This window comes from Felis catus, chromosome D3 (genome assembly GCF_018350175.1).
Source record: "Felis catus isolate Fca126 chromosome D3, F.catus_Fca126_mat1.0, whole genome shotgun sequence".
NCBI classification, from domain to species: domain Eukaryota; kingdom Metazoa; phylum Chordata; class Mammalia; order Carnivora; family Felidae; genus Felis; species Felis catus.
Genome location: NC_058379.1, coordinates 35,923,098 through 35,949,972, shown reverse-complemented (window position 1 = coordinate 35,949,972; position 26,875 = coordinate 35,923,098). Strand labels below are relative to the sequence as shown.

At 44.6% G+C, this 26,875-nt stretch overlaps 1 protein-coding gene across 10 annotated transcripts in view; it reads left to right on the top strand.

The window, feature by feature from the left end:
* Positions 1 to 26,875, top strand: part of PTPRM (protein tyrosine phosphatase receptor type M) — a 798,079-nt gene that overhangs the window by 738,916 nt on the left and 32,288 nt on the right. For all 10 annotated transcript variants that reach the window (XM_003995022.6, XM_003995023.6, XM_019814995.3 and 7 more), the window contains one exon: positions 860 to 957. In XM_003995022.6, coding sequence (XP_003995071.1) covers positions 860 to 957 — 98 coding nt within the window. The remainder of the gene's footprint in view (positions 1 to 859; positions 958 to 26,875) is intronic.

The window sequence follows — 26,875 nt, the reverse complement described above, 5'->3', positions numbered from 1 at the left end:
TGGCTCTTGTGCCTTTGAGGTTGTGCTCATCTCATTTCCTTGCATTTCTCCTTGTTCTTTAAAGATTTGTACTGTTATGCTTACACCCTCAGACATGCATGAGCATCAAGTAGAGATTAGGGTTTTTGCAAATCTGGTTTCGAAGAAATGTTATATTCCAACTTCCTGTACCTGCTTCTATAGAACTGGCATTTTGTAATGCCCGCCTCCCCCCTCCCCTTTTTCCCGGGTCCATAAGAGCTTTGGAATACTCAGATCCCGGGAGTTGAGCAAGGAGGTACTGATCACGTTCAGTGACAGGAAGTACATCTGCTTAAAAGTCTAATTTCTCTCTCACTTTTGGAAGTCAGGTGAAAAAAAAAAGGATTAATTTGACAGATGGCACAGAATAAGAAAAATATTAGAAACAAGAAGAGGCCATTTTTCCTACAGAGGCTCATTTCATTCTATATACCATTTCCCTGGGATATCTGCCAATTGTTAGCAGGAAGAGTGATGTTATCCATTTTTTAAAATTTCACTCTTGAGTATTATGGAGATAAATAGCTAAATGATGGAGAAATAACTTTCTTTCACAGCAGTCGTTTAAGAGAGGTAAAAAGAGCTCAAATGCAGAGACGTTTGATGACAGGCGAAAATTCAACCATGCATGAAAAATTCAGTATCTCTGGAGGTGCTGTTTGAGCAAGGGCACCCATCAACACTAGCATCGGTACTAGAAAGGAGAGCTAAGTCCATCTATAAAAGTGAGGGGACTGCATGCGAGCCTTGATAGGTTTATTTGCAAGCCCCAGAAATTGGCCAGTTGCAAACTTACAAAGAGGAAAAAAAAAAAAGTCTGTGTTCTGTTTTGCTGCAGGACCAATGCAAGAGACCATCTATGACTTCTGGAGGATGGTGTGGCACGAAAACACCGCAAGCATCATAATGGTGACCAACCTCGTGGAAGTGGGAAGGGTAAGTCGGCCGTCCGCCTCCACGGCCACATGTTCCTTGCTCAGTTGGTAACGTGGAGTAAGGCCAGAATAGGCTTTTGAAGTATTGTGTGTACTTTAGCAAACGTTAACTACGACACCTCCTCCTGTCGCTTGCTGCACTTGCTTATAAATTATCAGTAAACACAGACTGAATTGCTTTCATTTGTTGCGATAGCAACAGACAGGCAAGGCACTCAGGATTTAAAAGCAGTTGTTATCTGGCTATATTGAGCACATGAAAACACCTCTAAGCGCGAGAACACTTGTTGCTGGGTGTCAAAACACAATGGGTGCTGCATTAGACGCGACTGCTTTCCCTAGCTCCGGAACATTGACTCTGAAAACAGGGTAAGCCACTGGATGCAGTCCTGAGCTTGGCATTCCAGCATCTCCTCCTGCTTAGATTTTACTTTCCTGCCTCTCTGTTTCTGAACCTGTCAAATAGAGATCGTCGTCTTCCCCCTGAAGTCTTGTATGACTTTATCTGTAGGAACTGGTCACGAGAGCTGTTTTTATTAAAGCGGGAAATACTTAAGCAGTTATAACCTAGGTAGTGGTACGCTATAGGATTATTTCCAAAGTGAAATTTATAAAGGAGAAATACACAGGGTGCAATTGCTTTGTTTTATAAGAGGGTCAATTCCATGGCTGTGCTCAACTCAAGAATCTGTTAGTTCTTTTTTTTTTTAAGTAAAAGTTTATAATTTATTATGTACTTTGATTTGCATGTGTCATCTCATTAATTGTCACTTTAACCTTATGAAGTAAGTTGGTATAACTTCCTAGTTTTTTTAAATTTATTTATTTAAATTCAAGTTAGTAGTTAACATACAGTATAGTATTGGTTCCAGTAGAACCCAGTGATGTGTCACTTACATGTAACACCCAGAGCTCATCCCAGGTGTTCTCCTTAATGGCCATCACCCATTTAGCCCATCCCCCCACCCACCTCCCCTCCAGCAACCCTCAGTTTGTTCTCTGTACTCAAGAGTGTCTTATGGTTTGCCACCCTCTCTGTTTTTATCTTAGTTTTCCTTCCCTTCCCCTATGTTCATCTGTTGTGTTTCTCAAATTCCACATAAGTGAGATCATATTATATTTGTCTTCCTCTGACTTATTTAGCTCAGCATAATACACTCTAGTTCCATCCACATTGTTGCAAATGGCAAGGTTTCATTCTTTTTGATCCCTGAGTAGTATTCCATTGTATATATAAACCACATCTTCTTTATCCATTCATCAGTGGATGGACATTTAGGCTCTCTCCATAACTTGGCTGTTGTTGCTAGTGCTGCTATAAACATCGTGGTGCATGTGCCCCTTCAATTTATTTTGAGAGAGGGGATAGGGAGGGGCAGAAAGAGAGGGAGAGAGAGAATCCCAAGCAGGTTCCACACTACCAGCACAGAGCCTGACACAGGGCTCGATCCCATGACCCTGGAATCACAACCCAAGGTGAAAGAGACAGATGCTTAATCCACTCAGCCAACCCATTACTTCATAGAAAAGGTTGACATTGTGAGATTGACCCTCAGCAGCAAAGGTAGCCTGGAGATTAGCCTAGAAGTGAAATACTGGGGCAGAAACCATAAAGGAGTTGTTGCTTAAGGTTCTTGGTCAGGCTTAAAAAAGAAGGAAACCCTGCCATTTACAACATGGATGAACCTGGAGAACATCATATAAGCCAGTCACAGAATACATGATTCTACTTCTATGAATTATCCAAAATAGTCAAATTCATATAAGCAGAGAAATACCATAGTGGTTGCCAAGGACTGGGAAGAGGGAGAAATAGGGAGTTGATGTTCAATGGGTACAAAGTTTTGGTTACGCTAGATAAGTAAGTTCTGGAGGTCTGCTATGCAAAATAGTGCTTATACAGTTAACAATACAGTTTTGTGCACTTAATTTGTTCAGATGGTAGATCTTACATTAAGTGTTCTTACTACAAAAACAAAGAAAAAGGGACACAGGAAACTTGGAGAGGCATTGGATATGTCTGTTATCTTGGAAATAGTGATGATACCACGTGTATGCATATGTTGAAACTCATCAAGTTGTGCACATAAACATTGTATATTGGGGGCACCTGGGTGGCTCAGTAGGTTGACCATTCCACTCTTGATTTCAGATGAGGTCATGATCCCTGGGTTGTGGGATCAAGCCTCGTGTCATCAGGCTCCACACTCAGTGTCATCAGGCTCCACACTGCGTGAGATTCTCTCTCTCTTTCTCTCTCTCTCTCTCTTCCCTGCTCATACTCTTTCTCAAAAAAATAAATACATTTTAAAAAATAAAAATAATTATTTTTTTAATGTTTTTATTTCTGAGAGAGAGAGAGAGAGAGAGAGAGAGAGAGAGCGCGAGTGGGAGAGGGGCAGAGAGAGACACAGAATCCGAAGCAGGCTCCAGGCTCTGAGCTGTCAGCACAGAGCCCGACGCAGGGCTCGAACTCATGAGCTGTGAGATCATGACCTGAGCTGAAGTCGGAGGCTCAACCGACCGCGCCACCCAGGTGCCCAAAAATAAAAATAATTTTTAAAAAATAAACATTGTATATTGTAATCATGTATCAATTATACTTCAGTAAAGCTGTTTCCAAAAAAAAAAAAAAAAAGGATTTTCAGAAGTATCAGGAGGTGCAAATCAAGAAGAGAGACATTCAGAAGTGGGAGGTACTTTCAATTTTAGCAAAAATAGCAAACTAAATAACCTGAAAACCCTCCTCCTACAAACATCTAGAAATTCTAGATAAAATATAAATATGTATTTTAATAACTGTATATTACATGTAAATCATATGTAAATATGTATGTTAAAAATATTTGGCTTAGCTTTCGAGAAAGGAAACTACTAGAAACCAGAAGAGTGAGAGCTAGAGGCCAGACGGAGAGCGGACACTGCCACTGTTCTTTGGAGGCTGGGCAGGTGGGGTGCGTCAGTCTTGGAGGGAGGGTGGGGGACCTCAGACTTCATGATTTCGGATCTTGGCTTTTACACCCACCCAAAAACAGGAGATAATGTGTTAGGCCTGTGCAATACGAGGAATTTGAACTCGAGATTGCCACCTGACACCTAAGCTCACAAAAGGTAGGCACTCAGAGAAGGGACAGTGGAGGGGGTCGCAGAGGGAGGTGGAAGAGGGAAGCCAGCTGGGCACCGGAACAGGGAAGTGAGAAAGAGACAAATTAGTCTTCACTGAGGATCTAGATGAGAAAGCATTTCCCCCAACTCATGGGTCAAAGCAAAATGCCCTGATGTGAATCAGAACTTACTGAGAACTGTGAATCATAGTATCATAGAGTAAACTTGTAGGATGCAGATAAAATGGTACCTAAAAGGGTGTATATGTTTTTAAGTGTCATTAGAAAAGAAGAAAGACCAAGCAAGCATCTAAATCAAAAAGATACGTGTTGGGGCACCTGGGTGGCTCATTCGGTTAAGCATCCGACTTCGGCCCACGATCTCATGGTTCGTGAGTTCGAGCCCCGCGTCAGGCTCTGTGCTGATGACTTGGAGCCTGGAGCCTGCTTTGGATTCTGTGTCTCCTTCTCTCTCTGCCCCTCCCCTGCTCACGCTTTGTCTCACTCTGTTTCTCAAAAATAAATATAAATGTAAAAAAAAATTAATAAAAAAAATACGTGAACAGAATACAACTAAAGAAAAAAGGAAATAATAGAACGGAAAATTATTAAATTAAAAGCAAAGAAACAATCATGAAAATCAACAGAATCAAAAGGGTTTTGTGAAAAGATTCACAAAATAGACAAACATCTGGCAGTCTGAAGTACAAGAAAAAAAGCCAAAAACTCTCAATATTTGAAATAGGAAAAAGATTCTTTTATCATAATAGATAATATGAATAGCTAACAAACTTGAAAAATTAGAGAAGTTGGGTAATTTTCTTCACAAGTATGATTTTCCAAAACTGATTCAAAATGGGACAAAAATTACGGGGCACCTGGGTGGCTCAGTCAGTTAAGCGTCCAACTTCGGCTCAGGTCATGATCTCATGGCTTGTGAGTTCAAGCCCTGTGTCGGGCTCCAAGGTAACAGCTCCAAGCCTGGAGCCTGTTTACAATTCTGTGTCTCCCTGTCTCTCTCTGCCTGTCCCCCATTCATCTCTGTCTCTCTGTCTCTCTCAAAAATAAATGAACGTTAAAATTTTTTTTCTTAAAAAGTCTGAGTAGGCATTAATTAAAAAGTAAACACTGGTTAAAAATTGACTCAGGGAAAAGCACCAGTCCCCAAAGTATTAACAGGTGTGTTCTACTAAATATTCAAGGAATAGATAATTCAAATCTTACGAAAATTATTCGAAGGGAAGAGAAAAGGAAGACTTCTCCCCCACTTTAAGAGACTTGTATAACCTTGATATCAAAACCAGACGAGGACATAGGAAAATAGAAACCTATAGGTACCACAGATTGGGAAGAGAGAAATAGACCAACAGATCAAAAAGCCCAGATGTTGACTATAGCCATATGTAGGAAAATGTGTAAATAGTGGGGAAAACACGAGCTTTTCAATACACTGAGCTAGGAAATTTGCTCATCGGTGTGGACAAAAGAAAAAAATCATAAAACACCAAAAACAAATGCCAAATAAAAAACAAAATGTAGGGGCACCTGGGTGGCTCAGTCGGTTGAGCGTCTGACTTCATCTCAGGTCATGATCTCGTGGTCTGTAAGTTCGAGCCCCGCGTCGGGCTCTGTGCTGACAGCTCGGAGCCTGGAGCCTGCTTCGGATTCTGTGTGCGTCTCTCTTTCTCTCTGCCCGTCCCCGCTCATGCTCCGTCTCTGTCTCTCTCTCTCAAAAATAAATAACATTAAAAAAAATTTTTTTAATCCCAAAATGTAGCTTTAAATTAAGCTTTAAACCTTGTAGAAGAAAATATGAAGGAAAATATTTATGGCCTTTTTTTAAAAGAATGTTTCAACGATACCTAAAGCTCAACGTGTTAAGAAGAGAATGGGGAAATTTGACCATATAAAAATGTAAAACTTTCTCTACGTAAAGGATATAAAGTGACAAGACACTGGGTAGACGCTCTGAGACCATTATGTAAAGTATAAAAACATACAAAGCAGTATTTTATGTACTGAAAATACAAAAACTGTTTATTGTCTCAGTTCCCTCTGCTGGTAGACAGAGCAGGGGAGCTGGCTTAGAGACTGGTGCTCACCATGTACCTGGCCTAAAAGGGGCCACCCCATGTCTCTGCCACCCACCTTTCACCTGGGCAGTGGGGATATCACAGCACCTGCTTCCTAGGGTTCTTGTAAAGATTAAGTGAGTTTCGACATGTCAGGTGGTTAGAGAACTTCCCGCCCCATTCTAAGGACTTCATAAATACAGGTATTCCTGACACCCTTACCTTTCCACCAACAAACCTAAGACCTACAGTGATGTCTATATTTACCTTTTTTGTCTCATTCTTTTGCTATGAAAGCAGTAATGACTACTAAAAAAAAAAAAAAAAAGTTCAACGCCACCAGAATTTTTGGTCTCTGCCTTCTGGCACTGAGTAACTGCCCAAAGAAATGAATGAGGGAGGTTTCTTCTACCTTAGTGTCGGAGAGCAGTTAGCCTATGCTAGGTTAATGTGAAACAGCCAAGCTACAGATTTCCTGTTTTCATGAACTTGGGTTTCTTTCCCTGAAATGTATGATGGATTCGGAATCCTTCATTTCACAAATATTTGCTGACTGCCTGTGCCTGATAAGAAAAGATCTGCGGACTGCTGTCACAGCCTTGAAAGTTATTCACCCCCTCAGAGTCTACATATTTGCATCAGAGCCCACTGAAAATAATCCCAAGGTAAATTAGTCTGAAAAGTAGATCATTTTAAAATAACAAGTACTACGGGTTTTAAGAAAATGATAAATAAAGGCATACATGGTCTTTTCTCGCCTAATTGAAATTCCCAAGGTTACTCTCCTCTGGACACAGTGACTGAAGAAGTGAGCTAGTTTCATATAACCCTTTTACTTTAAGGAGGGATGAGGACAGTATAGTTCTTTGGCGGAAAGGTCAAAAGAAGACCGTGCCATGAAATTACTACAATGACAAAAGGCAAAACAAAACCACTCACGCACTAAAGCCCACTGTCTCGTGGACATGGCCCATGTTGCAGGGAGCTAGTTTTCATTCTGAGTTACCTGGCTTTGGAGAAATAAAAAATAAAGGCCCTGAGGTGATGGTCTGTTCCTTCCATCAGGCACTTGGACCCATCCCATTCAGGGCAGTCACTGTTGGTTTTCTTGCTGGAAACAATTCCTTCGGACAAGTAACCATGGAAATTCCAGCGAAAAGTATGCAGCTAAAAGGGGGGAGGGTGACTAGGTTTCAGATTAACCCAGAAATGGAAGCCCACAGGAGTAAAGAAACCCATCATTTTAGGTCTGGTAAGCTTATTTTTTTTTTTTTTAAATCCTTCCACATCCCTACCAGGTTTGTAGGGATGCGGTTAGCCCTGAAGAATCCTCACCTTGTTACCATCAGCCCGGTGGATCGGTCTGTCTTCAGTTAGTAATGAATTTAATGGCATCTGTCCTTGAAATGTCAGGTGTGATTTGCGGGGGTTTTGACAAGAGGTCACATTCCCTCCGGGAAAAGGCACTGCCCTTTATTCCAAGCCACTTCCCGTTGTTAATCCTGCACATTTGTTTAGAGATTACTTCCCCATTCTCCATGCTTAAAAACAGCAACAACAAACCACCGAAGAAATCAAAATGACACGGTTTTTAAGGGCCACCACTACCTACTTAACATGTTTACCGCACATGGTGTGTCCTTCATGAATTAGGCATGAGCTAAGCGGATGCCTGTTTGTTTACACAGACTTGCTGCTGATTCATTAAGTCAGAGCTGGGAACCCGCTTTCCCCTGATTTTTGCCCTGAAGCGCTCTGCATTAGGCGGCTGTAATTGCCGGTGCTGGAGCCTCTGGGAAGCCCTCCCGGTTGCCACACCTGGTGCAGAAGACACTTACGCTGCACTTCCCTCCAGCGGGGTCCCCGGTACATCTGCCAGGACCTGTCATTATCTGAGACTTCCTTGTCACCGCCATGCATCCCCTTTCAGCCGGTGTGTTCTGGGGAGGGACCCTTGTCAGTTTGCCTGGCACCTGCCGACGGCTGCACACCTGGCATTTCAATTGCTCTGGAATGTGCTGTGATTGTTTTCCCTCTTTAATGAACCCACCTGAGGGACATTTCGCTTTTTATCCAGTCGCCTGTTTCCCAGGCATTCCCATTTACATCGTTTGTGTGGAGATTCGGAAACTCTGTTGTGCTGTTGGGCTAATCCATCTGCCAAAAGTCTTATAACCAAATCTGCGGGACTCCCAAAGGAGATTTTTGCGCTGGTAATTTAAGCTAATGATTTCTAAACATATTTAGTCAGTTTTATGAAGACCTCATTAGAATGTGACTGTTTATTAAAAATCCAAATGAGGTCTGATAGTCATATTGGAAAATTATTTTTGAGTTGCTCTGAATAGTTCTGATAACAGGTGATAAAGGGTCTTGGGACTAAGGGAAGTGAAGGCCAGAGTTGTTAGCCTCTCTCAATATAGAGGATGCACAGAACCACCTAAATGGATGCTTTAAAGATTGTTACCAAAGAGGCTGACCTCTGATTTCTTTCGTAACATTTGTCACTAAAAGAATAACAAAAGAAAGAAGTGTAAGATGAGCGCTTCATGTCAGAATTAACTTTCTAATTCACATGCAAGGAAGGTATATTAAGATTCCAAGTGCCCCCGGTCATGTACAACAAAGAACATCTGCTTCTCTCCAAAAGTCACCAGATTTAGGATCAACGAACGAAGCAAGAGAGAGGCAAGGTCGCCCCTTTATAAAATGTGGAAATATTGGTTAATAGTAAGAATAACATAGGTAATGCCTAAAGGTACAAAATACCAACAATATTTGTATAAAATCTCTGGAGTTCTTCCAAGACATCAAACTCATACCTGAAAGGGAAGAGACAAGTTCTTTTTATAGACATAACTAAAATTTTTCTGTCTTGAACTCTCACCATTGCCTTTTATAGATCTTTTTAATGAACTGGATATTTAAGATGATATTTTATGACCTGGATAATTATAATACTAGCCTTTGATTAATTTATACTTGTTCAACAAACCTTCCTCTCCATTTCGATTTACCATCAACCATGTCAAAGATCATATTAATGTAGCTGATTCAAGCCTTACCTCCCTCTGTAACTTTAACAAAAACTAGGGGGAAAAGAGGTAGTTGGCACTATAGTATGTGATGATTCCCACCCAGGCACTGCCACACTTCACATCACCTACCCCCAGTGTATCACCCAGGAGGCAAAGGACTGAGCTATCAGCAGGAGGAGAGGGACCCTCTATAGACCCCTCCATGCCAGCCAGCTCGTCCAGGAAGGATGCTTCCCTAGTTGCCCCACTGAGCCTTTGAGGTTTCCTCTGCCCAAAGATTTTCTCAGTTCCCCTCTTTAAAAGTTAGAAAATTCATGAAAGAGCCCAGTTTGTCTTGTTCACAAATTAAACCCAAAGGTTGGCTTTCTACTCCCTTTTCAGCCCAGGGTCTCCAACATTTAATGATATATTTACTGTATCTATGGCATTAAGAAATACAAAGATGTTTATGATGCACTTGTCCTCAAGGAACAGGCAACCACTGTAGAGAAAACACCGAGGGGCGCCTGGGTGGCTCAGTCGGTTAAGTGTTCGACTTCGGCTCAGGTCATGATCTCGCGGTCTGTGAGTTCGAGCCCTATGTCGGGATCTGTGCTGACAACTCGGAGCCTGGAGACTGCTTTGGATTCTGTGTCTCCCTCTCTGCCCCTCCCCTGCGTGCACTCTGTCTCTCAAAAATAAATAAACATTTAAAAAGAATTTCTAAAAAAAGGAAAACACAGAAAGGGAGTAGATGGCAAGATGGGAAGGAGCGAGTAGTCTGACACAGCTGTGAGATCTGATGGGGAAGTACAGCTGAGTCTGGAGGGCTAGTTGCGGCCTTCCAAGGCAGAGGCAAAGGTAGACGCAGCAAGTGAGTGCTGTGTTTGTTGTAACGGAAGGCACTGAGCTGGTGAATCGTGTGTTCTAATTAGTGCTTTTGAAAGGTAGTTCTAGCAGCCACTGCAGAAAGGTAACCGAAGGCATGGAGACAAAGTCGGGTTGGAGCAAGACTCTCAGACTCTCAGTGAGAGATGATGTGCACTTGAGTTGTGGCCGTGGCATTGGGAATTTATGGGAGACACACAATTTGGGTGTGATTTGGGGATGCTAATAAGGGAAAAGAACTGAATTATGCAACAAGGTTTCTACCATTGTGACTTGGAATGCTATAAAGAATATTGACCAAGAATGAGTATGTATCCCTTCTCTCTGCCTCAGCCCCCCAAAAAGAAAAGCAAGTTTAGGAAGAAACTAGCATGATTCATATTGGACATGCTGACTTTGAGATGCTGAATGAACAATGTGGGGCTTTCCAGAAAGTTCTGGAGGGATACATGTGCTGAAGACATAGAGACTATTAAATGTGTGATTCTCTCTTCGTTTACGGAGTATCTACTGTGTGCTAGGCTTTGGACTAGACGAAGGATAACAAGATGGAAAGAGATGACATGATCTAAGAGCTAGAAAGACCGGCAAACAAAAAGTTATAATGCAAAGTGATAACCACTGTAACAGAAGCATGGCATTCGTGGGCAGAAAAACAGGGAGAAGAGAAGGACTAAAGACAGAGTACCAGTGAATATCTGTATCTTGGGGCAGACAGGGAAAGAGGGACTCAGAATGGAGACTGAAAATGACGTATGAGAGAAATAAGGTAAGAACCAAGAGACTCCACAATCGTGACTAAGAGATGATACAGTTTCAACGAGAAGGAGAAGGTAAGCAGTGTTGACAAAAGCTGCAGAGAGGCCAGGTACCTCTAGGGAAAGGTAGGTCAGCAAAATATATTGAGCACCTATTCTGTGCCAAGCATTCTGCTAAATGACTGAACAAGCCTTATTTCTTTGAATTATCATGGCCACCCTATGAGATACATAGAAAGATTTCTATTTTCAAAGTTAGCAAACTAAGGCTCAGTGAGGTTAAATAATTTGGCTAAGGCCACAGAGCTGGAATGTCTAGAATGTCTCACTCCAAAGGCCATGCTCTCTCCACAATTCCACAAGGCCCCCACTCCCTGTCTTTGGTACGTAGCTTGTTCTTGGAGACGTAAATCAAAGAAAGGAGATGGAACAGCACCTAGAGGTGAGAAAAGGTCAGGATGTGACTATAATGGGGAGAGCACCCATGTGGGCAGGCAGTTGTGGTGGTGGTGCGGTGGACATGAGCAGAGTTGGAAGTCTGAAAAGAAGATGTAATTGGAAGCAAAGATGAAAGCTACAGGTAAAGAAAGGGGCAAGGGGACAGAGGAAAATCACTGACAAGGTGGAGGGGGGAGGGTTCCTTCAGGGAACAAGCCAGTGCAGGATACCTGTCAATGTATGTAGACACAAGAGGCCAGAGCTACAAAGATACATTAAGCATGTCCACAGGAATGAGGAGGCAAACATGGGGACCCAATTCTATGACAGAGGTTTCAGAATGCTCGGGTAGTTCATACAAGAGTCACCTCCCGTCAGACTGGAAGGTGACGTTGGAGGGGTTTGCTAATAAATGCTTCCCGGAGGAATGTGGTGTATGGAGCTCAGTGCAGGGCAGCAACTAGGGTTTAATCAGCAAGGGAAGAAAGGAAGGGAAGAAAGGGTGCTCTAGGCAGAGACATAGTTTCCCTTAGTTTCCCCAGGGGAGACTGCGGAGATGTGTTCAAAATGAACATGGCAAGAATGGACGCTTTATCACAGAGAGCTAGGTGTGCACTTGAGGAGTGGGAAGCAGAGAGCCAGCCCCTGAAGGTCTGAGTGACAGAATGACATGGAAAAGGGGACATAGTGGAGGTTCTGCAGAAGGAGAGTATGGAAGGCAGAAAAAAATAGCCATTGAATGTAACAAGGAAAAGTCTTTGGTAACCTTCTGCCTGAGTAGCTTCAGAGGGAAGACCCATCAGAGCCCTTCAATTATATGCAACAGAAATCAACTCAGGCTCATTTAAGCCAAAGGGAAATTTACTGGAAGAACATTAGGAGCTCAGCACGTTCATGTGAAGAATACGGCTTGCAAACAGACAGGAAACAAGGCACCAACTCCAGAGGGCCAGTGAGTGGAGGGGCCTCATGGCCAGTCTGGTCAAGGTGCCGGCGCGGAGAGGACGCATGCCGACAACTTCCGGCCCGTTTTCACTGTGCTCAGGATTCACATTACAGGGACCAGAGCATCTGACTCCTCCAGGTTGGTTCACATGCTCATCCCTCGCTGGCCAGGGCCCCTAAATGGCAAGCCACCCCGTAGGGAGGAAGAAGTTCCCCAGAAGGAAGTCAAGAACACATTAGAGAGCATGAGTGGGTGAAACGGAGGTTGAGTGACCTAATGACCTGTAGGCACAACAGACAGGGAGGACGGAAGGCAGTCTGCAGAGTCAAGGCCACGGCAGAAAACGAGAACACACAGACGGAGTGGGAGCTCGTCAGAGGCTTAGCTGAGAAGGGGAGAGAGAGAAATATGGCAGCACACAGAGGACCATTGAACAATCAAAGGCTATTTTAAAGGTGGAAGGCCTTTGAAAGTATTATGGGTTGAGGAAAGAATCGGGAGAGGGAGAGAAACTGAACATCAGCACGTGGACAGCCAAGGGAGTTTTCTCCCCGAGGGGGCAGGAAGCAGGGCATCCAGAGCGCTGGTCTTCAGTTCATCCTTATGAGAGATGACAGCGTTTCCTCTGAGCCAGGAGAACAGAGACAGACGAGGGTGCATTTAGATAAACGGAACCAAAACATAAAGAGAAAACTTGAACCAGCACCCTCTCCTGATGGTGTCCGTTTTCCCCGGTGACGATAGGAGCAAGGCCCTGGGCTGAGAGACTTAAGGAAGTTGGACAAATCGCTATTTTAGGGAGGCCCAGGAACGCCGGGGAAGGGGGGCAGCCTAGAGTAGGAGCTGGCATGTTCCTGTCTTAGGAAGAAGGTACGAATCGGGGAAGGTGTCAGCAAGATGAGGTCGGTGGCAGCAGGACCAAGCGGCACAGGAATCTGGGGCAGCCGGGAGCCAGAGGCCTCGCAGAACTGACAGAGGGGAACACTAGGGCCTTGGGGGCATCTCTCAGGGACTAAACCAAGCGGATTCTCACCGCCCGGCCTTAGTTTACGCATCCTCGCAATGAACAGAAATGGGCCCAGTGACCTCTAAAACTCCGTGTTTATATGAGGAACGTTTGTATGTTTCTTGTTTACGTTCTGGCTGGAGACCCATTTGAATAACAGATGGCATGTGCAGCTCAGATCTGTTTTAATGCCCGTGGCCTCCGGACCTCCCTGGCGCTCACTGCCTCCTCTCTGAACACCAGCAGCGGGGAGGAAAGTGTGGAGTCTGGATTCTCAAAAGGGAATGAATTCAGTAGAAGGACAGGAGGGTCGCTTCCTCAGGACAGAGCTGTCCACTCCTATTTATTCCGCACTAGTATACATGAATTTTGTAGGTCTGGAGCAGAATACTGCAGTGGGTGATTAAGTACCAACGGGACGAATTCTGTCGGTGTTCTATGTATATTTAATTTGTGCAGACCGTAAAGATGCTCGGTTTATAATTTATAAACTTTCTTTTCAAAATGATCTAATCTGACTACAGTAAATTAGGATTTTGAGAGAAGGTACTCTTTTCGAAAGTTCTCAAAAATGTCTATAACGATGCCTTGGGTTAGCAACTGGCACAATCAAGCAGTCTTCCCTTCCACACACATTTCTGGCCAGCAGAACCACACCTGTCTCCTTGCATGCCGCAGGAAGGGGGTTTGGGGAGAATGTGGCTCCTTTGGAGAACTCTTGCAGTCATCTAATAGAGATATCTATGTACACCCCATCATGTTCTGTGTAGCTGCAAGTATGACTTTTGCATCTGGAAAACTATCTCCTTATGCATGCAAATAGTTATCTTACTCTCCCCAGATCCGTTAGAGAACCCTGATTGTTACTTAAGGCCCATCAACCCAGTTTGGATAGCCAATTTATTTAATTGAAAGGTAAACTGTGGTATAAAGGACATGCAAAAATGGATACAGTTATAAAATAAATTCATTTCACTAGGAGACACTTCATTGACTACTAAATTGAGTGACAATTTTGAAAAATGTGAGACTAAAGGAAACAGATACTCTCAGAATAAAGCAAGGAGAAAACCACGTAACTTTATTCTTCAATCTTAGTGAAGGTTTATTATGTCCTTTTTAAAAATTTTTTTAGGGGCGCCTGGGTGGCGCAGTCGGTTAAGCGTCCGACTTCAGCCAGGTCACGATCTTGCGGTCCGTGAGTTCGAGCCCCGTGTCAGGCTCTGGGCTGATGGCTCAGAGCCTGGAGCCTGTTTCCGATTCTGTGTCTCCCTCTCTCTCTGCCCCTCCCCCATTCATGCTCTGTCTCTCTCTGTCCCAAAAATAAATAAATGTTGAAAAAAAAAATTTTTTTTTAATTTTTTTAATGTTAATTTATTTTTGAGAGCAAGAGAAAGAGGACACATGAGTGGCAGAGGGGGAGAGAGAGGGAGACACAGAATCTGAAGCAGGCTCTGGGCTCTGAACTGTCAGCACAGAGACCAATGCAGGGCTCGAAGTCACAAACTGTTGAGATCATGACCTGAGCCGAAGTCGGCCACTTAACCAACTGAGCCACCCAGGCACCCCATGTTTTAAATTAAATTCTAAGTACTGCATTTTAAGGCTTAAAGTAATGAAGTTTTTTATGTAAAATATGATACCTCTAATGCTAACCCCAACTTCCAGAAAATTTCTAATAGCGTGCCTGTAAATAAATATGTGTGTTTATATGAGCGTGTGTGTGTGTATGTGTGTAATACCTACATTTTTTTTTAAGACTAGCTATTGCCCTCCTCCACATTTGCTCACTTGGGTAACTAGACTAGACCTCTTTCAGAACTGCCGCAATCCCTGTACCTGATCCAAGTTTCTTCCCAAATATATTCGTATCTCTCTCTTTCCTTCTACCATCCTCTCTCTCTCTCTCTCTCTCTCTCTCTCTCTCTCTCTCTGCCTCCCTCCTTCCCTTACTTGCACATCCTTACCTCAGTTTCAGAAATGCTCTCTGCCTTATTGGGAACAACCAGCTGTCATTCGTTCTAAGTGCAGACCATTGTGTCTTCTGGATTCTGTATGCATTGTCGCAGCGAATTAATGAATTTCCTGTGGGGAAGACAGGATCAGGCTCCTATCTTTTTCACACACCTCCTGTTTCTCTGATGGTATCCACGGCAGAAATCTTAACCCCTTGGAGTCTTTGTCCATCTCTCCTGTGGCTCTTCTGGGACAATTCCTTAACGTGCAGGTATCAGATGACCTCTCAACCTGCTGTCGGTGAGGGCCAGAAAAACAGAAGGGAAGATCCCCGCCTTTAAGACATTTACAATCCAGGGGCAGCTGGGTGGCTCAGCTGGTTAAGTGTCCAACTTTAGCTCAGGTCATGATCTCACGGTTTGTGAGTTCAAGCCCTGCATGGGCGGCCCTGGGCTGAGAGCTCAGAGCCTGGATCCTGCTTTGGATTCTGTGTCTCCTCTTTCTGTCCCTTCCCCGCTAGCACTCTCTCTTTCTCTCTCTTTCTTAAAAATAAAAATAAAAAAATTTTTTAAAAGGTTTAAAAAAAGACATTTACAATCCAATATTAAAGGCAAATCACACAGTTGCACACAAGAGAGAACAGCACACCTTTGGGTACCATTTTGCCCTCCCCCACCAGACCCCAGGCCTCTGTGAGCAAAGACTAGCCTATCTCATCTGTGAGTCCCAAAAGGCCAGACACATAGAAAGTACTAGAAAATAGTCAGTAAATGTTTTTGAAGAAGTGGAAGAATAGTTACAAAAGAATACAAGCTAATGCAAAATAACCTATTTGGTACAAGGGAGATTTCTCTTTATTGATCTCCTTCCCTTGATTTCTTCCATGTTGGGAGAACAGGCTGAAATCTTAAGTCACACATGTGCGTACAACACGCTCATTATGGACGTGAATGAAGTTCACTGCAGCTCTGTTGGTTATGACAGAAGTAAATCCACATTCAGCCCACCTAATGAACCCTTTTGCATTAAGTTCTTAACAGTTCGTCCTAATCCATTATGTCCCTTTCAATAAAAAAAAAAAAAAAGGCGAAGTGATTTTTTTACCCAGCTGATGATGAGTTATAAATCAGGCTTTGGAGCCAATGCTTTACCCGCTCTAAGTTATCTGATGCGTTCCTATCAGCCATCTCCAATATTGCCACAGCGGCAGGATATTATAGGATGAAAGCAAATTTGCAGGTCTGAATAACAAGTGTTTCTCCAAATACACTCTCCTGGCTCCCTGGGTAACTGTCAGCTGCGTGCAGTTCAGCTCTTTCCGTGTGGCCAAACCCATGGAGATGACTTTGTCGGAGTGCTGGCTTTTATGGTCATTACTGTCAAGCCCTGTCGCTTGCTGAACTGGCAGGTCCTGGAAAATCCTCGTGTTCATCTGTGTCGGTCCTTCCACCATATTCCCTGTTTTACCGGGCTGGCCTTAGACCCTCTCTCGTCTCACTCTGTTACGAACTTTATCTGCAGTTGTCTCCGGGGTGCATGGCGGTGGTCACCTGCCCTGGCGTCTATAAAATGCTTAAGAGTGTGGAGGCCCCGAGTGTGTAGCAGATGGACAGTGCACCTGGGACAAGAGCATCCTCGTCTGAGGCTTTTATAGCACAGCCCCGGTCACATTTGTACCTGCATAGACAGCATACAGCTGTAGTTTGTTGGCAGTGTAATTGCATGAAATATGGGATGATCTCAAGGCTGCAATAGGCCTCCACCTTTGTTCTGCTCACATGAGCACTCGGAAATTGGTTTTTCCCCTACTTTGCACACTGCAGGTATATGCTATTCTTGAATAATTTGTTGAAACCCACAGTAAATGGTGTCCTATCTGGAATGCAAAAAGTTTTTCCCACATCTACTTTTTCGCCCTGCTAACTTCATCTTCTGAGGCCTTGCTCTGCCTTTTACGGCTTGGGGTTATCTGGCCAAGTAAATATGTGAGTAAATGTTGGGGGCCTCCCAGAGAAGAGGGCCAAAGACGCGAAATAGTTCAGTGAATGGTTTTGTGACTATGCACAACTTCATTCTTTTGGGGTTTACCTCTCTTAGCTTCAGACTCTCTACCTTGAAATAGAAACAGAACCCTTATCACTTAAAATTATAGAAGGACAGAGAATTTTTCTTCTAGAAAAGCATGGTACGTTCATCATCTCACCAATGATAGATTCATTTCTGATGTTACAGGGTAGAGAGTCCAAAAACAAGAGTGAGTTTGTAGACGTTTCGATCCATTCAACTGGTTGAATCACCTATTTCCCAAACTTAGGATACACTTATATAATGTACAGTCAAGAATTAGGCAGGTGCCTAAATTCTTCAAAGTCTCTTGCTCTGTTTAGCAATTCCTGTGATGACCTAAGGAAGAGTGCAAAGGAACAGATGAAGATATTGAGGCCCCCAGGGAGGCCGGTGACTCATAGAAGATCCTCTTTCGTGCTTCCTTAACCCTTAGAGCTATTTACCTTCCCAAAGAGATTCATTGGAACAAGAGTATATCCCAGAGTATCTCAGAGGAATTTACCCCAGATCCATGCTTCTGAAATTAAAACTCATTGTCTTCCTTATCCTGGCATAGACTAGAGAGTGCGAGCTGGTGTTATCAATAGAGCACCCGGTATGTTAGACTATGAGCTATTCCCTTTTTAGTAATAGAGGTGTTGACACAATGGTAAGAGGGCACAATGCCAACCCCCACTAAGAGCCAGTGGAAATTCCTCACAGGCTAACCACTGTGGTGGGTCTCTAGACCCTCACCATGGCTCTGTGATACAGGCATTGTGCTGTCCCCATTTCCCAGATAATAAACTAAAGACTTCAGATGTTAAGAAACTGGCCCAAAGTTCCACAGCTGGTAACTGTCAGTTCACGACTGGAACTCCAGAACCACACTCTTGACCACTAATGCAATGTGGCTTCCAAAGAAATTCATTCTAGAGTCATGTAATTGGATCATTCTCAAACTTGAGATCATTTTAACAGTCGTGTAATCTACTTACCTTCTTCTGCAAATAAGGAAACCGAGGACCAGGATGTTCCTGTGACTTTCACAGGGTCACACAGCTAGATTGTAATACAGCTAGAATTAGCCCCAAGCCCTCCTGCGTGCCAACCGAGCCTCTTGCCATTACACTCTGCTGTGTCATCATTAAATATATTTTTCAAGAGAGGTTAGAAAAGCCTTTTTTATCACTGGTCCTTAAAAATAAAATGTTAGATACCTCTGCCTAACAGAATGTGTGTATGGGTGTGTTTTCAAGAACATTTCTGGTCTGTAACTAATCCCAAGAGGTCACATCCTGGAAGCCTAGGAGAGGCATCTGGCCAAGTTGCTGAGCTCACCTGCTCTAGGAACCCTGAGGTGCATCCGTTATGGTGATCACCCTATCTGGCTTCTGCAGGCCTCTGTCCGCTGTCTACCCAGCGGCTGGTGACAGAGATGCCTGACACGTGAACCTGGGCAATCGCCTGTCCCTAGCTCCCCTGTACCCAACCCACTCATACATACATCCCAACGTCCGGCTTGCACTCTGCACTTAGCAGTCCACCCTGCACGGCAGCTGGCTCGGCTGCACAGAGCCCCGAGGTGGTTCCAGTGATTATGCACGCTCACACAAAGGGACTAAGTACCCTTTAAAAATGTGGGTCCTGCAGAAATCCATTTTCTGCATTCTCCTCCGCTGCTCGAATACACACCTTCTATCCCTACACCATTTCTGTTATTTTAAATCATCGCACCAGAGTTAGCCAGGACAGTGTCAGAACAACTGGAGACCATGAAACGGGAACTGTCCTTACTGCTGTTGGGAGAATCCCATCCTTCCGGGCACCACCACCCCCTCCCGCCAGCCCGACAGGGACTCCGGACCGCTCAGGCTTCCTGGAGATGCCTCTGCCAACTTTCACCATTTAGAACGCCTTCCCTAGTCCGTCCACCCATGGAAACTGAACTTCATCTTTCTGTTCTCATCTGTGATGTAGTCTCCCTTGTACAGGTTTGAATCTCTTCCTTTAGAATTAATATTCTTTCCTCTGACTTCCAATAGCAGTTTTTATTTGTTAGTTTTCACAAACACTCACTTGTGCCAAGCATGTTCTCAGAGCTTTACAAACAAGAATCTAGTTAATCTTGATAAAACTTTATTATTATCCCCATTTTACAAAGGGAGAAACGGAGCCACAGAGAGGTTTGGTAACATGCCAATGGTTACACAGCCGAAAAAAGAGGCCAAGCTTTGAACCCAAACAGTTGGCTCTGGGGAATGTATCCATGACTACTAAGCTTGCCTCTCATTCTGCTGTGAGCCAGAGTCAGATTTGTAATTTACATACCTATCTCTTCACAGGCATTAGAACCATAGCTCATTCCTCTGTTTACCCCAGCGATGCCTGGTTTGGGTTCTGCTCATCATGGGCTTTTGAGGCTGTCTGGATGATTGGCAGGACAGCCTAGATGCCACTGTCGTGAGCTCAGACACAGGCTTGGCTACATCGAAGGCACAGTGTCGACCACCTAAATTTCTAAGTCCATCTTTTCATATCTCCAAGCTTCAGATTATGTATTCATAAAATAGAGATAATGCTACGGCCCCACAAAATTAGTGCAAGGTGGCATGCAATCAGATCATTCTAGAACTTAGAATGATGGTAACCTCCGTATGGTCTAGCCAGAGCTCTTTTTGCGACTCGCACCAAGTCAACAGTTAGAAAACTTTATGAACTGAGAAGTCCCGTGTAGATCTAAATTGTTACCCTGGTACAAATGAAGACTCCCAATGAGAGACAAAAATATGGATTCTTTTCTCAAAAAATATATCAGATTTCGCTCTAAGAAATATCGCCTCAGGAGATACATAGATATAAATATAGATGCAGATGTAGATATAGATATGCACGTGATGTTATCATTGCTTAAAAGGTTTCTGAAACTCATCTTTCAGAATGATCTTTAGAGTATGTGACTCGCTCTTTCTGTTGTCCTTAGCAGTGGGGAATGTCCCTCCTATGGCGGGAGGACTTACATTTGGGGAATAGCTAAAAGTCAAAGCCAGATCTACTGAATGAGGACAAGCCGTCTGGATATATGTAGAGCTGTTGCTTACTGATCTAGCTGGACTCTAGGTCTAGGACGCTATTCATCCACATGAAGTAGAGAGAAAAGGGACAAGACAGATTCCTCAGGTGGTCTACAAGTGGACATTTAAAATGCCACAAGAGTCACATCAGCCCATGCGTTTCTTCGCGGTTGGTGAAAACAAACGTTACGGACATGGGTGTGGCCTTGTGCGTCATTATAGGCAGTGTATGCAACATTAATTAATCGGTGTGGTTGGCAAACCAGATAGAAAGCCAGAAGCTTTGCGGGTGGGGAGGGGAGTTCAACAGGAGCTTGAAGGCGTGAAAGGGGGATTTACTCAGGCTGTGAAGTGCTTTTCTCAAATTCAAACTTTCCCGACCTCCAGAAGTTCACGATCTAGTGCCAGTTTCCAAATGGTTTTCAAGGATGTTGCCCAAGGGAAGCCCCAGGGCCATAGGAAGCAGGTCTGGAAGTAGGAACTAGGAACTAGAGACCCTCTTATGAGCCAGGTACTTGTGCAAAGTATTGATATGTATTATCTCAGGTGATCTTCCCAACCTCCCTAAGAAATCAGTGCTATTGTCTTCTTTTCCGCGGGAGACAACTGGGGCTCCCAGAGCGTAAGTCACTGGCTACGACACCACAAGCTCACTGGCAAGAAAAATAAAGCTTGTCTATATGTCTATATGACTCCATCACACTGAGACCTAAGCAATCTGTATTTTCAGGGTATTTAAATGAATGAATGTTTTTATTGCTGCGAGAGCACTATATAAAATTGGGGGAGGGGTCATAATAAATCTGTTCTCTTGGGATCTTGGCTGCCAGCTGTTCTTGGCTAGGGCTCTTTTTGGTAACTGTGCTTGTAGCAGTGTTCTAGCTCTTGCTACCCCAGATCTCTATCAGAGCTGTACTCAGTTGGCCCTGAACATAGGACTGTGGTCGTTCTGTCTTTGGATGGCTCTTGTGTTGTTTTTTTTTGTTTGTTTGTTTTTTTTTAAAAAAAGGCTGTTGAAAACCTCTTGACAAATGAAAACTTTAAACAGTAACTTTTTCTTTTTCTTTTTCTTCTCTTCTACCCCTTTACAGATGTGTTTATTAGATCACACTATGGTGCCCCCAGTTTAAGAGCTCACATTCAATTCCGTAAGCCTTCTTACTCATGAGTTTCTTAGCAAAACGAGTCCTGGGACCCATGCACAGTGCACGTAAATAGACCTTCCCATTCTGCCCCAGGCTCCTTCCTGCCAGCTGCTAGGGTTGGTGATACAGAAGGCACCAGCAGAAACACAGCAGTTTGTGATCCTGGATAAAAATGAGCAATGGTTTCTGTTCTTCCCTCCAGCCCCCAGCACCCGCCCAGCATACCCTCTCTTGCTCCTGATGAGGCAAGGTAGCTAAAATTATTGCTTTCCACTTGGTATCGGTTCCTGAAGCCAGACCTGGCAGAAATTATAATCCACTTTGAGTTCCCTCCGCGCAGAGAGCCTTGAACCTGGGGCCAGCGCCTGGGTCTGCAGCCTCTCCCTCGCCCGCCGCCCATCTAGCTCATTTCCTGGAGCAAGTCCCTAGCCCTCCCTGTGCCTGCCTTTCTTCTGTTTCTTTATTTTCGGACAGGAGAAATGGAAGGAATGAAGAGGACAGGAGGAAGGCCGGCCCTGACCCGTGCTGGCTCTCTCTCTCTCTCTGGCCAGTCGCTTGCCCTCCCTGAGCCACTCTGTGCAGCCGCAGTCAGGAGAACGCAGTGATTTCCAGTGCTGAAATCCAAGCATGAAAGCCTTCTGTGCGGCAGCTGTAATGGTCTTGAAAATGAGTGTTTGGAAGCTGGCTCTCTCTGGGACTCCTCCCAGCTCTATTGGATAGGAATCTCCTCCCTGCAAATCACAGACACCATTTCCTAAATTCTGTTGAGAGTTCATCAAACCACCCTCGTGGAAGACTGGACTGCTCCCCAATCCTCCTGGTCCCCAGAATATTGTTTGCAGGGAAAGAACAGTAAAGGAAGCCCTGGAATCTCTACTGGTTTTGTTTTCCCCTCAGAAACCAGGCACACATGTCAAAGCGTTTTCCTTCTTCCTTCTCTGGAGAACCCACTTCACCTCTCTAGACTTTTTGTGGACTTCTTGCCCTCTGAAGTCCCATGATCACCTGTAGTCCAGATCACAAAATTATCACTTAATAATGAAAAGGGCTGCCTGGGTGGCTCAGTCAGTTGAGTGTCCGACTCTTGATTTTGGCTCACGGTTCGTGAGTTCAAGCCCTACGTTGGGCTCTGTGCTGACCGTGCAGAGCCTGCTTGGGATCCTCTGTCTCTCCTCTCTCCCCGCCTCTCTCTCTCTCTCTCTCTCTCTCTCTCTTTCTCTCTCTCTCCAAAATAAATAAATAAACTTTAAAAGAAGGAGAAGAAGAAGAAGAATATCCATTATTTGAATGAAACATCACTGGAACAGATGTTTTAACTACATTATATCCCTTAATACAGTGGTTGCCAAACTTCTCTGCACTTGGGAGTCGCCTGGGAAGCTACAAGGAACTAATACCTCTGTCTCACCCCAGAAATAATGATTTAATTGGCACAGAGCACGGCCTGGGCTCTGGAATTTAATAACCACCCTCTAAAGTGATTCTAATGTGCAGACAAATTTGGCAATCCCTCCCTTAATCTTCGAATGACTGACATAGGAACTGAAATCATCCCCTCTTTACAGACGAAGAGCCAAAGGTGGAGCAAACTTGAGTCCTTACCCAGCCCCATATCAGCCTTAATGAGAGCCAGACTCGGCAGTCAACTTGCCTGTTGTCCGAATCCGGCTACTCGGTGTGTGGTCCACAGGCCGGCAGCACCACCTGGGAGCCGGTCTGAAATGCAAATTCTGGGGCCCCACACTGAATCAGAAACTGGGGTGGCGCCCTGCTTGTTTTAACAAGCCCTCCAGGGCATTCCATTGCCTGCTGAAGTTTGAGAACCTGCTCAAGAGATGTCAGGATGCCCCGTCGGTAATGGTAATGCGCTGCCAGCCTAAGGAGCATAAAACCCCTAGGGGTCCTTTGACTTGACTGTATATGGGATCATCTGGGCTGCTGGTTGAAAATGATCAGCTTCGAAGATTTTTTTTCTTTATTTTAGGCAGTTAGAAATGCCGGAACTATTCTGCTTTCTGTCCTGTTTCATGTTTGTGAATTTTAAAGCCAACAAAGACACGCCCACATCATCTTGGAGGCAGAGATTTCCTCCTGCACCCCCGCAGCTCTCCCTGGTGATGGGCGGGCAGCAGCGCCCAGAGGCTGATGCCTGGTTGATAACCCGGTGGAACCAGCCCTGGGGCGCCCAGGTAATTAGACGAGCCTGATCAGAGCCTTGCTTTCCAGGATGGAGACTGTTGCCTTCCATAATCGGAGTGCATGGGAGGCACAGCCTGTCCTAGAAGCTGGGCAGGTAGCCCCCGCTGCAAAAGGCAGCCAAGCCTGGCGAGAGATCAGAGGAAAGAAGCATCTGGTTCTGCGGTCCCTGGGCTCCAACAGGTGCCCCTCAAACCATTGGGCCTAACATCTCTGTATGCAGACCCTAGAGGCCAGGAGGTGACTCGGGCCCCAGATTTCCCCAGGCATGGAAAGGCTGCATCTAGAAAAGCCTATCTTCCTCTTAGCTTTTTTTTTTTTTTTTTTTTTTGGTAGCAAAATAATAACTTGACACCAGTCCAAGCAGTGAAAAAGACACTAAAAGGAACCCAATTTAGAAAGGTTTTTAGTAGGCTAAAAACAGATGTGGCAAGCCATTTCAGGATATTGCGGGAGATGAGATGGAGAGGGCGGGATTCGAAATGGCTCGTGGGCCTCTTCTGGGCCCGCCCAGCCAGGTGGCTCCGCACAGGACAAAGCTCTGCCCGTAATGCCTTCTGGAAGGAAGCAACCCCAAGGCTTCCTTTCTGCTAGTCACGGGTGGTGTGATGCATGTGGCGCAGAGTTAGCGTGGGGAGCACTCAGAGCTGCCGGGGTCTCTCGCGGGTCACCTGGAAGGCAGCGGCACTTGTCCCTGGGGGGCGCCGCTGTAGCCAGAGCCCCAGGGCCACCTCCTGGCCCCCAGGACCGCTTCCTGCCGCAGATGCGTGGGGCGCCCCGGCTGCATCTGACCGGTGGGGGCGGGGGGAGAGGGGGATGGGAGGCACAGGGGATGTGGAGGGGAGAGCAGGCAGAGCCCACCACGGAGGGCGCATAGGGGTGACATTCCCTGTGGAACCCCAGCTCGCCCGAGGGAATCGGAAGAACGGTCCCAAAAAGAAACGCTAAGCCTTCAGTACATTGCAGGGGCTTTTGGTGTCCCCGCCTCTAAGGTGTTGAAGCCCCTGGCACCCGTATCTGTTGAAAATCTTTAGATGGGGAGGATAAGGGACTAAAATGCAAGATGACCTTGCGATATGTCCTACATCGATTGCATTCAAACAAGGCGTCTTTATTGGATAAGATATACCCAGTACACATAGGATGCAGGTGTGAGTGTTTTTATTCTCTTGTAATTTTCAGAGAAATACGTAGGTGGTTTTTTTTTAATTGTATGTTCATAACATCGAAAACTTTAATTTTAGAAGTGCACATATATACTCCATTTGTAGCTATGCACTGCGTTCGGCTTGCGTAACGGGAATCACAAAAGGGTAAAGCAAGTCTCCCAATATAGAAGGGACCCCCCCCCGTACATACCTTATAAGTGTCTTTGTTCATTAGCACTGTGAAGCACTGTGAAGTAATTGTGTGTTCAGTATGCGAAATTAGGGTTGCTGTCAAATTAGACATCACCGCAAATATGCATGGTCTGCTCAGATCCACTTTACGTGTAGGAGAGGAACTGGAGAAATTATCCCTGTTATTCTGGAGTATTTTAAATGCAGCAAAGGCATCATAATGTAAATCTTTGGCATATTATATATAAGCCATAATACTTATATCTATAGTTTATAAAGTCACAGATAATGTTTCCAGGAGGAAAAAAAAAAAGACTCCCAAAGGAGACTAAAAATTTAATGAGGACAGGGACTGTCTTTGCCTTAACACTCCACTGTGTCCCCAGCCCCGAACATGTCTGGCTTACATCTTGCCAAGTAAAGCTAATAAAGCTTACGTAGAACTGAACTGAATCAGCTGCCAGAAAGTTTCCTGAGGAAGCAGCTAAGATAATGACCACTCCTGTCCCGCACTTGAAACATGAGTGTACCAAGGTGCTTGGCATTCTGGAAAAGGCCATCTCAGCCCACACTTCTGCTTGTAAACTCTCCCAATCTGGGATTTTCCTTCCTACGCTGATCCTATGATTTGCTCCATGAGATCAATTCTACATGGATCTAGTTTAGCACGTAGGGGATACAATGGCAGATTTTGCAGGACTTGCAAAAATAAGCAATTGAACACCCTTTGCATGCTGACCAGTAATAAGCAGGACCAGGCAGTGTAAGAAGGGGGTCCTACTAACAGAACAGGCACGCTTTATCAGAGGATCAAGAAGAGAGAGAGGTCCGGGAGCTCACATCTTTAGAGGAAACACTTTGAAGGGGTGTGGCATTTGAGATGTACTCTGAAGAACGGATAGAATCTTCAGCTGGGAGGGTACGAATGGGAGAATAGTCCAAGCAGAAGGAATGGGATGAGTAGCTGCGATCTGGGCAAACCATTTGTCTTTAGACATCAAATATATGGTGGTAAAAAGGACAGTAGTAAAAGATATAGCAGAAAATGTTCATTGTGGCCAAATAAATAAAAGGTCCTTATATACCGGGCTAAATTTCATTTCTGTCTGATTTCACGGGCAGTCATTGGAAATAGAAGCTTCTTGAGCAGAGCGAGTGAATGCCACTGGGATTACACTTTGGAAAGGTTCTTCTGGGTTGGTATGGGGAGAGTGTCCACGTAGGAAGTACCAGAGCCTGAACTAAGATTGTGACAGAGGGAACAAAAAGTCAGAAAACATATTGGAGAGAGAATTCAAAAATCCTCTTAGACTTGGCCGTTGGTTTTGGAGAAGGAATAGGCAGGTTTTGTGCCTGGGTAACTACAGAAATCATAGTGTCGTTGACCTGGGGAGTCAGTGGAGGACAGCTGATGGGGGACCAGGGATCCTCTTCTGGACACATTGCCTTTGTGGCGGTGCTGGCAGGACCTCCATGGGAAATGCCCACAAAACAAGTTTGAAATTGAATTCAGTACTTGGAGAAACAGGGCCAGAGGTACAGAAGTCATCCACGAAGGAACAGCGACAGGAATGGATAAAAGCTGTCGGGAATTCAGGACAGAATTGCAAAAGGCTAAGGACAGAGCTCCAGGGACAGCCCGCTTGGCCTGGCCCAGCCTCCTGCTCTTCTTCCAGGCTTCCATGAGCTCTGGGAGAGCTACAGGATGAAAAATCAATTTCTAGAAGGGGCCAAGTCCAACAAATTTCTTCCACCTGAAATATCTTTAGATTACAGGCTTCTGGTAATACGGGAAGACGGCTCATATTTTACCAAGTTTTGTATATAGAATTTACTTAGATTAAAATGAATGTGTAATTTTAACGTGGGAAAACCACATAGTGACTTTCTTCTTCAGGAAAAAGAAAAATCTCTAATCTTTACAGTCGGCTCT